This window comes from Siniperca chuatsi, linkage group LG2, assembly GCF_020085105.1.
Source record: "Siniperca chuatsi isolate FFG_IHB_CAS linkage group LG2, ASM2008510v1, whole genome shotgun sequence".
Classification (NCBI taxonomy): domain Eukaryota; kingdom Metazoa; phylum Chordata; class Actinopteri; order Centrarchiformes; family Sinipercidae; genus Siniperca; species Siniperca chuatsi.
This window is the reverse complement of record NC_058043.1, coordinates 31,460,896-31,477,031: the sequence shown is the minus strand read 5'-3', so window position 1 is coordinate 31,477,031 and position 16,136 is coordinate 31,460,896. Positions and strand designations below refer to the sequence as shown.

General features: G+C 41.1%; 1 protein-coding gene across 4 annotated transcripts in view; it reads right to left on the bottom strand.

The window, feature by feature from the left end:
• The window catches only part of LOC122883490 (receptor-type tyrosine-protein phosphatase gamma-like), a 577,119-nt gene that overhangs the window by 100,774 nt on the left and 460,209 nt on the right, over positions 1-16,136 (bottom strand). For all 4 annotated transcript variants that reach the window (XM_044212273.1, XM_044212264.1, XM_044212251.1 and 1 more), the window contains exon 7: positions 5,537-5,694. In XM_044212273.1, the coding sequence (XP_044068208.1) occupies positions 5,537-5,694 (158 nt within the window). The remainder of the gene's footprint in view (positions 1-5,536; positions 5,695-16,136) is intronic.

Here is a 16,136-nt window from a genome sequence, read left to right as displayed (position 1 = left end):
GCTGACAACATTCCCCTGAGTGATCCAAAAATCCCTCTGGGAATTTCCACAATATGGCAGTCTGCTGAGTTACTGACTACACGCCCTCAACAGCATATGGAGCAATTGTTCAAATCAAGTGAGAAATCTCAGTTTTTCATCATATTACATGTACCGTAGACACACCCAACATGCACATAAGGAAGATATCGCTCCGTCCCCTGCTGGGCGGTAAGGTAGTGGTACCGTGTGCAGGAAATACAGTGGCAAGGAAAAGTATGTGAATCTTTTGGAATTTCATGGTTTTCTGAATAAATTTGTCATAAAATGTGATCTGATCTTCATCTAAGTCAAGGGTATTGACAAACATAATGTGTCTAAAAATAATTACACAAAAAAATTCAGATATTTCATGTCTTTACTGAACACAGTCATTCATCATTCAAAATGGCAGTGGAAAAAGTTAGTGAACCCTGAAGTGAAGACATATGTATGTGCACTGCCATAATAACAGAGGTAACATGATTGCCATTTATGACATTTAATTAACACTGTTATTCACATATAAGTGGATAATATCCAGTTGTTCATATATGTGTTTGGTATCATTCAACAACTATTCACGCTTTTAAATATGGAAGCATTATATTGCCAACAAATACTTCAGGAAGTATAAAAGTATACAGGAATAGAATCTCCCTTCATTATAGCCTAATCATGATATGGAATCGTAAAATATTTGTAGTATGTGCTTCCCAAAACTTCTCTCAGTCTCCCGTGTTTCCACAAATTAAGACATCTTAATTTCATTCACTGCTTTATCTGGTACACTGGTCATTATAAATTTTTTAATTATTCATCGCTGTATTCATCTTTACTGGTTGCATTTATCTATTGAATATTCCTTTGTTGCAAAAAAAAAACACTACAGCAAATCCAAACTACTTAATTTACATATGAATTCAAGATATTCTCCAAATTGAGTTTAGCTGCCTTCTGTTAGCTGCATTCTGTCTGTCTGATTATCCTTGAGATGTGTCTTACACTTATATGTCTGGCAACCAGGGATGGACATTTTTTTTACTGATAGCTCTGAGGGTCAGAAAAAAGTTATATTTCTTCAACAGTGTGCAGTTGAGGGTTGATGTCAATGGTGCTTGTGTAGGCACATTTTGATGTATCAGCAATTAGGAGTCAGTGTATTGGAACACAGTACTGAGTTTATTTAAACTGTACACAGGATGTTTGTCTTTTCCACAAAATGCTGTCTGATTGATTTTTAAAAAATGTGAACAATTCATTGTATTAATTGTTATGGTTATATTTTAATGATAAAATAAAATCTATTAATGGGCTAAGGGTGATCAAAATTAATCTGAACAACTTTCAACACCCATGCAACTATTAGCATTTGCGTCTGAGATCACAGGAGCAGTCACACAAATGACTCCACTTGCTGCCACCCTCTGTTGGTCAACCGCGCTATTTTAGTGGGAGAATACTGTGGGAATGAGAGGCGACCCTTTCAGAAATTAAGATTTCTCACTAAAATACATGCTGGTTGGTGGATCAGATACACACCGAATTAAACACTGACACGTAACACTGTTAATTCACCGTCTATTGTGTGTGTGTGTGTGACGGGTTTGCTGCTTCCCGTTTGGTGCTGGAAAGATATATGAGCAGATGGTTAGAAAAAGGTTTTCTGACAGTAAGGTTTCTTTTGTTTATTGCTATGATTTCAACACAGATTTGTTGTTCACAATGTAATGTTAGCATTAACAAGGGGAAAATACCACATCTGCGCTCCTTTTGTGGCATTGCACTGAAAAAGTAGCAACCTGTCAGATCTTATAACAAGTTATAAACTCTATGTACGTTTTAGTTATAGCCAACACTATGCAGCGATATCCTGGTAAACTTTAAAACATGTGTATTAATACTTATACTGTACAGTGTTTAGCTGTTTGTGCTTCACATAATGTTAATTGTTAGCTAATGTTAGCTGGCAGGTTAGCTGGTAATGTTTAAGTTAACACTGGCCATTTGGCTGTGGTATAATTCCTGCCTTGCTGTTTTGGTTGCTAGCACTATAACACTTAAGTTGGGAGCAGACCTTAAGATTATTAAAACCTACAAAGTCAAGACACCCAACATCTAACGACTATTTCCACTGACATACACTGAAATTTGAGTCTTGGCAGCCAGAAAGAAGTACATACTGAAGGACTGAGAACAACACACTGGATGACTGGTACACTATGATGTATTGCATTGTGGACAACCCCCAGGACTGTGCAACAACACACACTCTTGCATGTTCTTATACAAAAACAGTTTGTATATGCATCAAAATGACAATCATCCTTACAAAATGAAAACATGTTCTTTGCAATCAGATAATGTAGTTTTTGTATTTAATTCAAGAGTCAGACATGTACCACAGGGTTTTATATATATATATATATATATATATATATATATATATATATATATATATACAGGCAAATGGAAACCTCGAAGAGGTAACAAAGAAAACAGCAACTGCCAAATACCTCCAATGAATAAGGCAAGTCCTAAGAAGTCAGCTCAATGGCAAGAACAAGGCCCAGGCAATAAACAGCTACGCCCTGCCAGTGATCAGACACCCTGCGGGAATAATAAGGTGGCCAAAGGAAGAGATACAGACCACAGACGTTTTGACATGAAAGCTCCTCACCATGCATGGAGGATTCCATCCCAAATCCAGCACCCTGAGACTGTACGCTAGCCGTAAGGAAGGCGACCGTGGACTAGTGAGTGTGAGAGCCACTATCCAGGATGAAACGTTCAACATCCACAAGCACATCAAAGATAAGGCCCCAACAGATGACGTGCTCAGTGAATGTCTCAGGCAATGGGGAACAGAGTAAGAGGTGCTGGAGGAGGGACCATCATGGGAGGACAAACCCCTACATGGGATGTACCACCGGAACATAACCGAAGTGGCTGATATCAAGAAATCCTACCAATGGCTAGAGCGGGCCGGACTGAAGGACAGCACAGAGGCACTCATCATGGCTGCACAGGAGCAGGCCCTGAGCACCAGAGCAATAGAGGCCCAGATCTACCACACCAGACAAGACCCAAGGTGTAGGCTGTGCAAAGAGGCCCCTGAGACAATCCAGCACATAACTGCAGGGTGTAAGATGCTGGCAGGAAAAGCATACATGGAGCACCATAACCAAGTGGCTGGCATAGTGTACAGGAACATCTGCATGGAGTATGGACTGGAAACCCCAAGGTCAAAGTGAGAAACACCTCCAAAGGTGGTAGAGAATGACCGAGCCAAGATCCTGTGGGACTTCCAGATTCAGACTGACAGAATGGTAATGGCGAACCAACCAGACATTGTGGTGGTGGACAAACAGCAGAGGAAAGCCGTTGTGGTTGACGTGGCAATACCAAGTGATGGCAACATCAGGAGAAAGGAATATGAGAAACTAGAGAAATACCAAGGGCTCAGAGAAGAGCTGGAGAAGGCCTGGAAGGTGAAGGCGACAGTGGTGCCCGTGGACATCGGAGCACTCGGGGCAGTGACTCCCAAACTGGAAGAGTGGCTACAGCAGATCCCTGGCAGAGCACCAGACATCTCGGTCCAGAAAAGTGCAGTACTAGGAACAGCAAAGATACTGCGCAGAACCCTCAAGCTCCCAGGCCTCTGGTAGAGGACCCGAGCTCGAAGGATGAGAGACCACCTGCGGAGGGTGAAGGACGAAGTTTTTTTATTTTTTTATTTATATATATATATATATATATATATATATATATATATATATATATATATGTGTGTGTGTACAATATTTATAAAGTAAGGTAGAATAAAAATTAATAAACTAAACCACAAATGAAATGTGAAATCTGATTTTATTGCGTTTTATCAGCATCATTTATCGTCTGGACATTATCATTACCAGCTGGGAAAGAATGGAAAGAATAACGTTAGAAGAAAATTTAGAAAGCAGCTCCCCCGCACAGCAGGTCCATGTTATGATGGCACATTCATAAAAGATGGAGAGTTCATGGAGGACACGAAGGCAGCTTCAGCATCTTTGTGACATCAAAAACGTACATGATGGAGGGAGAACTTAAAAGTTGAGTTCACAAAGCTTTTCTTGACTGGGTCAAAGCACTGGTGCCTTTTCATCAGTTCAGCACTGAAGTGTGGATACATATAAATGTGAGTTGAGTTATTTTGTGCAGCAATTCCTTCTTCTCTCTGGCAAGACAGGATTTACATTTTATCCTGGAAGTTAAGGTATTTAACCGAGATGGGCCGAGGACTGGCACTGTCATCTCGCCAAGTGGCAGGACTGCGGTAAGCCCTTTCAATGACTGGTGGATCGAGGAAATTATCTCACCCCAGGAGCTCCGGGATCAATTGGAACATAAAGCCAAGAACATCGCAGCCCTCCACAGGCTCAGTAACCCACACAAAGCGAAGATTTGAGTACCGTCGTTAAGTCTCCAACATCTGAACTTCTTTTGGATGGCATCCCATAAACATTGTAGGGAAATCGGGCTTCCCTCCATTGTCTTGTGTTTAGTGTACACAAATAAGAAAGGATCTCCTCATTTTAAACAGATAGTTGAAACTTTTATGCAATACAAGAAAGGCTGAAAAGTTTGCAATAATAACAAGTGTGAGAGCAAAACTGCAGTTATGGACTGGATAATTTTTAGTGTGTGTGGTAATTGGTAAAATATGCAAGTACCTGTACTCTTCCTTTACATAAATATTGCAAAAACTGGATAAAATTGTAATTTCTTACAAACGCAGGGGTCCCTGGGATTTGTTGGAGGGACTGGTAGAGAAGCTGCTTAACATGTTTGACCTATTTGTACTTTTATTATTATTTGTTATTATCATTATTATTTTTTTTATCTTGTTTTTAATGCTGTACAGCACTTTGGTTCAGTTTCGGTTTTTGGAAGGTGCTATAGAAATAAAGTTTGATTGATTGATTGATTGATGTTGTGAGGCTTTGACTTTCATCTTAAAATTTTTCATGTTTTTTTATGATCCCATTTTTTAAAACCTCCCAGTGAAGTTGATTTGGGGTACAGTTCACATTTTGAGGGTTGGGTCTAAGGGGATTCTATTTAATTTTTTATTTGTTTCTAACTAGTCAGTGTGAACCTAAATACAAAAAGGCAACACAGTGAACTTTTCTACAGAAGCAGTGACCATTTATTGTCATTAGTCAGTTTTATCTCACTGTTTCCAGATCATGATTTAATTATCAAATTATACTAATGTAAACTGTAAAATTATGTTTCTGGGACACAGAGGAATTTGTTGCATAGGCAAGAGTGACTTCTAGACAATCGATATTTCAGGATAATGGACTTAAATCTCTAGATAATGATAATGGTTTTATATTTCTAGTAACAATGTTTCAGTTTTGATCTTGAGATACCAGGCCTAAATAGGGCTGCACTTACGTTTCATACTTTTCTACCAAAACAGCCTGTTCTCATCCTGTTTTTGTGTTGTAAATGTTAAGGTGTTTCTCACCTGTTTGTAGGACACATAGATAGGTCTGCTGAAGATTATCCACTCCACCACCTTACTGCAGGGCGGAGTGGTCAGAGAACCGGTGTAGCGATAGTAACTTCCCAGCGAGGACGGCAGCAGGTCCTTCAGCACAAATGGCTCCAGGACAGTCTCTTTTTCTATATGAGAGAGGGCAGGACAAAGTGTTCAGATCAATACAACATGATTTACACAACACTCCTCATTTCACTACAAACTACAGTGAACCAAGTGCTACTGTTTCACAGTCTTTATGCCATTGATTTCATTTGCATTGTGCCTGCTTTGTTCAATGTCCCCCTATTGACAGACATAATTGCACTAAACACCTATAATTATACTTCTCTTGGTGTTGGATGGCATACGCAATACAATCAACTCTCCATCACATCTCCAAGCCCAAATGTTGACATAGTGTAATTATTCACTGACTAACAATGTGTGCTCCAAACTAAAATATGATATGAAACACACTGTGGTCTGTGGGGAGGAACAAAATAAGACTGTTAATGAAATGATAAAGGAGGCAAGAAAGTTTACTTTTTAAATTACAATTTTAGTGAGAGCAATCCAGACCACCCAGAAATAGTAATTTCAAACAATACAATTAAAATAATCTGACAAACAAATTTACATTATAACTGTTTTCAATTTCTTTTCTCTGAGTGGCTGACCTTGAGCTACCACTGACCTCAGAGGAGATCAACACTGCTCTACAGCGGACATTAAAAAGTATTTTATGGTTGCACTAGCTTCTCTGTCCTCTCCTCTGCATGTTTGACCCCGTTTGACCAAGGGCGGGGCACACACAATGGACAGCAGAGAGGCCGAGGTGGACCAGGGAAGTGAGGTTAATGTTTTAAAGAGTAAAAAAAGTCGAAAAGCGATTTTTTCACTTCCTTTGTCCGCAGTTGTTATTAGAACCACAGCACACTTGTTAAGCTAATAGCTAATTGTTACATACAATGTTATTTTGTGATTATTATTTGTTATGGCACACAGTGCGATCACTCACAAAAATGTGAAAGATAACTTCAGGACATTGCACTTACTTCATCAGTGAGCATATTTGTTTCACTTTTTTTCTTGCAAATGTCAGAGTTTAATGTGAACACAACCTGTGGTTTTTTTAATTTATAAATATTGTAATGATAATAGTCTAAAATTATTGGAAAATGCATAGTTTTTAGTCAAATTTATTTTCTTGGGGGAGGACCACAAGATTTCAATATTTCTTTACAATTAGCCAATTTGGCCTGATGCTTTCACCAGGAAATCATGAATTAATTAATCTTCTGGTGATCACCAACATCCACAGCAAATTTAATGAAAGTATGGCCATTTGTTTTTAGCTACAGTGTCATGTACCAAAGTGTTGCATGGACCAACACGCCGACCACTTCTACTAACCAACTACCAATTATCCTTACTATTCCTCACTATCCTTGCTGAGATGCAAGATTAATCCTATTTGGATTGTGCTGGGACATCATCTTTAAACCTGCATTAATTGATATTTTTGTCCTCTTGAGGGCAGTGGAACAAGCTGAAAACATGTTAAGCAAATATGTCAGCAAATAGTTGCCTATTTACATATCCAGAAGACACGAAGCAACATTAGCATTCATTTGGAGGCGTGTTTCTGTCCAACTGACAAATTAAGACCAATATTCAATCTCGTTTTAGGGTTTTTTCCTGAAAAAAATATCTGGCTCTTTATAAGACGGTGTAGTCCCTCATTATGGCTCTTTATGTGCTAAATGTTCCACTGTGTTGCTAACTTTATCTGTTTGCTGTCTGGTGCTGAGCAGGTAGTGTACAGTGGGTTTATCCAAGGTTTTTAGCTGAAAAGCAACCCTTTTCACATTAAATAGTAAAAAAAATATTGATTAGTGCATCTTTAAATGATGAATTAAAGTTAAAACTAGATTACAAAGTGTCTCCTGAAGAGCAACAAGTGAGGGTTCTATTCAGAGAAAGATGGACTCACCAGAGGAAAACACTAACTGACTTGGTAATATTTCCTGATTGCGTCTTACATTATGTCTTAATAATGACATCCTAAAAATTCTAAACATTAGATCTTACTGCCTTTTGAGGTAACCATTTGCATTACCTAATGCAACTTTTCATAAGGTGGTCACACAAGAATGAATATCAGCTATTGGCAGAGTTCAGAATATGGGTAGTGCAGTAATTCTTCAAAATTCTGACAATGACAATGAAATGACAATGAAAATGAATAAAAAGTACATTCATCATTTTCATCATCACCTTATCACTCATCTGCCTCATCTGCCTCAGAACACTTGTGGGGAAAAAAGAAGAAGAAGAAGAAGAAGAAGAAGAAGAAGAAGAAGAAGAAGAAGAAGAAGAAGAAGAAGAAGAAGAAGGAGGAGGAGGAGGAGGAGGAGGAAGTGAAATAAAGGGAAAGGTGGAGAAGGAGGGGTTTAAAAAAGACAAATAAGAAACCGGCAACAGAGGGGAATTATGATAAGAGATGAGAGGAAGGGGTGGAGGAGAAGGAATTCAATCCACTGTTCCAATGAAAACATATGAGGAAACAGGGTGACAGGAATGGAATCAAAGGGTGAGGCAATGTGTTCGAGTGTCTGGGGCATAGGGCTTTATCGCCGACAGATAAAACCGCAAGCACCCTCTCCCCTACCCCCACCTCTTCCTCTTCACCCTCCTGCTGACAAGCCTTCTCTCCCACTGCCTCCCCAATGCCAAATTCAGAGATGTATTTTCAGCTCCGTCGAATCTGTGTGACAGAGTGAGCCAGGGAAGGAGGAAGAGTTGGAGACAGAAGAGGGGGTGTTGATAACGATAGGGTGGGGGTTGGTGGGGTATACTTGGGGAATGGAGGATGACGAGACAGGCCTTCTTCAAGATTTATGCATTTGCATTAGTATTCTCAAAAACCGAACACACGCATGGCATGTCTTGCTTAAAACACAAAACTCAGGAAACATCTAAACACAGAAGACACAAACTCTCTCGCTGTTGCATACATTCTGCGCCGCATGCAAGGATACAGCGCTTGAAAGAGGAAAAGGATGAAGATTTAGCATGGCGAGGCAGCTCGTGCAGTGACGGCCTGTGAGTTCCACCAAGACCAGCAGTAGCAACGATGGAGAAGGGCCCAGAAAAGTCTAACATTAGTAAGAGCAGCATGAGGCTGCAATCACATGGCGAGTATTTTAAGCTCCAATCCTCCTGTGAGGCCTCAGAACAGCTGTCCAGTCATCTAATCGTCCATTAGCTTCCTCATTTACTCACTCAAGTCTTAATATTTCCTTGCACAGCAAGGGAAAAGCACACAAACTTAGCACAAAGTCACATATTGGAGGCACTCAAGGACGGTCAATGTGTGTGACTGATATTTGGTGCCGATATTGATCTACACTTGTGACATGTCTTGGTCCAGCTTGTTAGCACTTTGGAACATTTGTGGCAAAAACTTTAGAGATTCAAGTTGCATATCTAAGTGGCCAAATCACATGGTTTCAGAGGCAAAGCTTCATTACATTGTAGTGTTTGGAAGATTATTGCAGTTTTGGTTATTTAATGCCACTTTTGGTTTGACTGTAGTGCAACTTGTCCTCCAACCTAAATGACAAAACAGGTATCTAAATGACCCATATGAGAGATTTCTGATCCAGCAGCCCAATCTGCATGACAGCACAGCTTGTCACTGCCTTCCAAAATGCAACAACAACAAACAAACAACATTAACTCAAGTTCGATTCGCTAGCTTTTTCTGGAGCTTTCAACCACATCTGAGATCACATTTTGCAACCAGTCTCCTTTCAACAGTAGAGTGTGAAAGTTCATTCCTGACACACATGACCGAAGTTCCATACTTAGGTTACCTAATGACACCTAAAGTATCTCCATGGCAACTGACCAAATTCCATCCACTGAGAAAGACTTCAAGATGCAACTGAAATCTCTGGAACAAGCTAGCAAGTCACCCTTGAGTTGAGGTCAAGAGTGAACTTTCACAGTCTACTTGGTTAAGGTTAGGAAAAACTCTTGGTCATGGTTAAAATACCCCAATGTAGGAGATCGGGTGAGGACAATCTCCCAAATGAGTCTATATCAAACATACAGCAACTACTCATCTCAAAACAGTTGCCATAACTTAATGCACACTCATATTAGCCACAATTGCTCCTCACTCAGGCCAGAATAACTACATGATGTCACTGTTTTGATGTGTGTCACAAATTAATATTGAGCAGAGCCATCACAAACTGTAAACAGTGTGTGAAAGTGATGCTGTGGTTTGTAGTGAAATGCATGGGAGAGTGAATATTCACAGGACCGAAGTGTAATGTGACCGCACCTTTAGGTTCATACTAAGAGATTGATTGGATGGGTGTGGACTGGTCTTCAATCAACCATTTCATGTTCCATCTATGGTCAAAGTGAATGAAAAAGGTCAAATCTGTGGCAGTTGTCAAGCAGGAAAGAGACAGGTGGAGTTTTGTGATATTCCGAGAGTGTTAGATTATAATTTAAAGAAAAGAAGGGAGCAACAAAAGAGCGAGGTCTGTTAGCATTTTCAGGTTGTTCAGTACAATCTTGCAAAATATAGCACTTGTGGGTAGCCTCTGTCCCACTGCAATAACATCTCATCAATGATGATCAGTGTTTGTTTGTGCACCAAGAAATGTTCTCAGCAAAAATGAAACCCTTTGAATTCCAAAACACAATTTTCTTCTTCAACAATAAATCCTATGAAACACTCTTTAATCTAATCCTTTAATCACAGAAGTACTACTCATCAATTTATAACACAACTTTAATACAAAAATGTTTCATTTACAAACTGAGTGAGGCAGAAGCATACAAATACAATATGTCTTATACCTCTAACTTTGGTTATTCATTTTGGTGTTCCTGTTGCTTTTACACTCATTTGACCAGCAGATGTAGAGAGAAAACATTGTTTCAAGATTTTATTTCACATTAGTGATGAAATAGTGATCTCCAGAAGTGATCGCTGGTTCAGAAAGTCTTGTTTCTCCTTCACTAGTGTAAACATTTCCATGTGATACTGAGAAACCCAGCATAACATATAGCCTGATGGAAGGCATCACACAGAGTGCTTAGCTTCTGGAAACACAAAAATGTTGTTCCCATCCCCACAGAGAGCATCCCCAGGGAGGGAAATGAGTTCATGCTGGTGGCATCCACTTCCCTCCAGATGAAAATGTTGATAAAAACATGTATTCTGAAACAAGTTGATAATGTGTTACAGCTAAGCCAGCTGGCATACAGGCCAGGGTGGAGACTGGTCTGTGTAGTATTTGCATCAGTGTATTTAGTGTATCTGAGTGGAGCAGGTTCATAGCCAGAATGGGAAAATGAGTGCATATGTTGTTAATATCTTTGTGTTCTTCTTTAAGGAGCTTAAAGACATGGCAGTTTAAAGATTACAATGGGTTTCCAAAGTCCCTTTAATACAAGGGAAGGAAATTGAATTGGCAGACAGTTGAAGAAGAGCAGATTGTTGTTTGAAGGCAAATACAGATGCAGCCAGTATGCAGCCAACCTGAGGGTTTGCTTTTCTTGCAGAAAATGAACGTCATTAACATGTCTGGTAACATGATGACTTTTTAAATCACAGTTTTATTGAATCTGTTTTTAAATATTGTGCCCACGCCTGGTTTGACAGCTTGAGATAAAGCAAAATAACCACTGAGGTTACCAACAGGGCTGGAGACTTGCCCTGAAATACTGAAAAACTCTAACCAGTGTTAGCCAGCCATTTCTGAATTTTGTTTAAAATATTGTTTTAAAATGTTTAATAAGACCAAAATATTTTTCATCTAAGAACCATTTCACACAAACAATTATGACCTATGTGATTTATGATCTCAGACCTAAATCTGACATCAGTACCAGAACCAATTGTACAGCTCAGTAAGATGATAAAACATGGTAAACTTTTTAAACTTTTTACTACACATCATGATAGCATTAAGTGGGTTTCCATCCAAAACTGGAAAAAATCTCAAACTATTGCTAAGTTTTCACGTTTGGCTGAGGTAGAAAAGTTGGTTTATCAATAAAAGCAAAATGTAATGTAGTTTCTGAAGTTTCTGCTCCACTGAAAAGATGAAAAATAGAGGCAAATGAAAAAAATCAGATGTGTGGAGTGATGTGGAGACTGTAAGATTCCTCAAATTAATACATGAAACAAACATAAATGCCATATTTCCATCATGTTTTCTACATTGTTTTCACCATTTGAGGTTTGCCTGGTGCTCATTTAATTTCATCATTGTGGTGGGTATGGGTAGCTGGCAGCTGCAGAGGGAGAGGTGGTGGAGTGGCTCAGGTGAGCAGCATCAGGGAGAGGTAATTGGCATAGCTGAAACCAGTGAATTAACTATGCTCTCCCTAAATACAGTAGCATGCTGGACCTGAGGGAGACAACAGCCAGCCAGGGAGGCTGGCTTTTCTGGACAAAGAAGAAGAAGCAGAGGCGGTCGGAGTAACAGCTGATGCATGAAGGAAAAATTGTGTGTGGAGAAAAAGAAATAAATAAAGACTATTGCCGGAAAACGTGGTCTCAGCGTGTGTCTCAGGGCCAAGGAAACTCACGGTAGCACGATTCTGCTACAATCATCTTGTTGCACCCTCTCATCTGCAATGGTTTAATGGCACCCGAAAATTAGCGCCACCAGCTGTTTAGCTTGACGAACCAAATGATCGCATAACGGTGGATAGAAACACATTCATTTGCATTTTCTTTTGCCGGTTTTCTCGAAATTCAGTTAAAATTTGTGCTGTGTCTAAGTACAGCCTGAAAGAGACGCTAGCATGGTTATTGACTCTAAATATTTTTTTTAACTGTGACCACAATCATTCCCCAACTTAAACCAAGTGTTTTAGTTGTTCAGTTTCATTCTCATCAACTTGCTGGAAGAATCAAATCTCCTCATTGATTGTTTCTTCTTCCGAATACAAGTTTCTCTTGATTGACTTATAATATTGAAAGAATGATCAGCATAAGATGGGCTGTTGGCTATCATCATCATAAGGAAGGAAGGGAATGTGGGCCCTTCTTAATCAATTATAACCATGTCATTAATATTAGAATAATTACAATTACCATTCTACATTAAAGATCAGTAATTAAAACACGCCTGCATCCTTAGAAAGCTTTCATATTGTGTTCACAATTTCAAGCAAAAGAGTAAGTCAGTGAAAAGACTTTGGGAACACAATCTGTTGATAACAGTTTGATGATAACACATACTAAATACAAATAGCGTGAAAATTATTATTAAAACAATATATAGTTTTTCAATTTGACCTTTTTGGGAGGGCATCACATTTTCATGCATGGCTGAAAATGATCAATATCCTATATCAAACAGTCCCTGATAGCAGCCTAAAATAAGCGCTGGTGTCAGAATGAATCAGGTTTTTGTTTGCCTCTGGGTTACCATGAACAGTGCTGCTTTGTGGAGAAATGGGTCTCAGAAAAGTCATACAGGGACAGTGACGCACTGGAGTGGTCGAGGGCAGTTTAAAGATTAAAAGAACCAGGGACTCATTTATCTGCACTGTAATTTGATTGCATCATTTGCACATGAAATGAGGTGGCATTTCATGCCTGGATGAGAGCTTTGTATTTTGATAAGTGGATTTTTACTGCAAGACACTGAGCTAGTGACTTCCTATCCAGTCTTATCAATAGATGATAAATGTTGAGATTGATTGTGTAGATTTATTAGGATTTTATGTGGTGTTTTTATTGTTCCTTTATTGTGTGTTCCTATTGTAAAGCCTTAGACAATAATGTTTGAATTAATTTGAGTGCTTTATGGTCATAAACGATACTCCCAGCATTGGCGTATTAGCTTCCAGGTTCTGGAAGACTTGCTGTGATAAATGGAACCATGAATTCTGCGGTCTACCAAAAACTCCTGAAGGACAATGTCTGGCCATCTGTTCGTGACCTCAAGCTGAAGCAAACTTCAGTTCTGCAGTAGGACAATGATCCAAAACACACCAGCAAGTCCACCTCTGAATGGCTGAAAAAGAACAAAATGAAGACTTTGGAGTGGCCCAGTTAAAGGCCTGACCTGAATCCTATTGAGATGCTGTGGCATGACCTTAAAAAGGCAGTTCATGCTCGAAAACCCTCCAATGTGGCTGAATTACAACAATTCTGCAAAGATGCGTGGGCCAAAATTCCTTCACAGCGCTGTAAAAGACTCATTGCAAGCTTGATTGCAGTTGTTGCTGCTAAGGGTGGCCCAACCAGTTATTAGGTTTAGGGGGCAATCACTTTTTCACACCACCGCCATGTAGGTTTGGATTTTGTTTTCCCTTAATAATAACAACCTTCATTTAAAAACTGCATTTTGTGTTTACTTGTGTTATCTTTGACTGATATTTAAATTTGTTTGATGATCTGAAACATTTAAGGGTGACAAACTTGCAAAAAAAATAAGAAATCAGGAAGGGGGCAAACACTTTTTCACACCACTGTATGTCTGACCTCGTTATTGACTAGGACACTACATGTTGCTCGGCATAACACTTATTCTCCCTGTCTCCAGTGATCTCCCTGTCTCCAGCGATCTCCCTATCTCCAGTAATCTCCCTGTCTCCAGCGTTTCTCCTGTCTCCAGTGAATCTTCCCTCCTATGGACTTCCATTACTATAAACTAATACTCTCGGGCTGTCATCTAAATAAAGAATGTGTATGAATCTGTATCCATCTTGGTGTCCTGGGTTTCCCCTACTAAGGTTGGACCGTTACCTAAAGGATGACAGCCCTGAGCTCCGATGACCCCTTCCCAGACCTGGAGGATGTTATCCGGCGATATCTCCTCACCCATCCACCACCAGTCATTCCCACCAGCACTTCCTCAGACACTCCTTCAACCCCTCTGGCTATCAGCTTGATAAACCAACTACAGACCTTCTCAGGGCCAACAGAGGACTGCGAGGGATTTCTGTTGCGGTGTGCCCTGGTCTTCAGCTTGAATCCAAACCAGTACCCCACCGAGCGATCCAAGGTGGCCTACTTGGTTTCCTGGCTTGACGGACTGGCAGCAGACATCTGGTTGCGAGATGAGGCTGTCACTCAATCTTTTCACCATTTCGCAGCACACCTCAGGAAAGCGTTTGGCACCCCAGTCCTGGATTTGTCAGCCAGTCCTCAGCCTGCACCTCTACCAGCTAATTTCAACCCTGCTAATTCACGATTTGCCTGCACTGGTGCTCCGCCGCCCCGTCGACGCCTCCAGCCTTAGCTCTGCCACCACCTCCAGCCTCAGCTCCACCGCTGCCACCGCCTTCCGTCCCAGTGCCACGGCCACCTCCAGTCCAAGCGCCACGGCTGCCTCCGCCTGCATTCCCAGCGCCGCAGCCGCCACCAGTCCCAATGTCAGCACCCACTGCAGGAGGGCAGCAGCTCCTCGCCCCCAGACTCTCTGCCGAACTGCAGGGGCTCCTCGCCCCCGCCAGGTCCCTGAGGGTCCCCGCAGGCCTCCAGAGGGTTCACGCCTTTGCCGCAGACCTCCAGAAGATTTCTGCCGCCACCTCAGGCCTCCAGAGGCTCCCGGGCTTCGTCTTCGCCACCGGTCTCCTGTGATTCTCCGTCTTCACCGACAACCTCCAGAGGGTACCGCCGGTCTCCGGTGACCTTCCACCTGTACCACAGGCATTCCACCAGGCCTCCAGATGGGGTTGAACTTCATCACAGACCGCATGAGTTCAGCTCCGAACCTGTCAAGCCCCCGGGCCATTCGCCCGAGGTCCCCAACTTCTCACCTGTCCCTGTCTCCAGGGATCTCCTTGTCTCCAGCGATCTCCCCGTCTCCAACGTTTCTCCTGTCTCCAGTGAATCTTCCCTCCTACGGACTTCCATTACTATAAACTAATACTCTTGGGCTGTCATCTAAATAAAGAACTTTCTGTATCCATCTCGGTGTCCCCTACCTATCTGTTCTGTAACACTCAGACAGATAGAGATATTAAGAGGCAAATTAGAAGAGAAAGAACAAGTCACTCAAAAGAAAAGAAATACGCAATTTAAAGCAGACTGGAAGGCTTATGCTTGTTGGCAACAAGAAGCACATATCAGGGATAAAAAAATAAATATCCACCAAACACCTGTGTCTCAGTATGTCCCACAGTGTGTCAAGCTGGATCTGGACCTGGACTCGGCCCCCGTCAGAGGAAGTCAGCCTCAACAACAAACAGCAGCAGCTACAGCAGCAGCACCAGCAGAGGCACAGCCACCAAGTGCGACCTCAATATACCCAGACAAAATAAAGACTCTCTTTCCCCTGAGAATGGATTTGGGAAAGATAACAGCCTGCAAACAAAAAGATGGTGAGACTGTAGTAGAGTATTTGGCCAGGCTCACAGAGATCCATAATACACACACCGGACTGAAAAAGCCTGAAGCTATGGGGGGTAATAATACAATCACCCCCTGGGAAGTACGTCTACTTGACCGTTTCATCAATGGCATCCACCCTGAGATTGCAGACATGGTGAAACGCGACTGTGTGACCTGGGAGTATGGTAACCTGGAGACCAT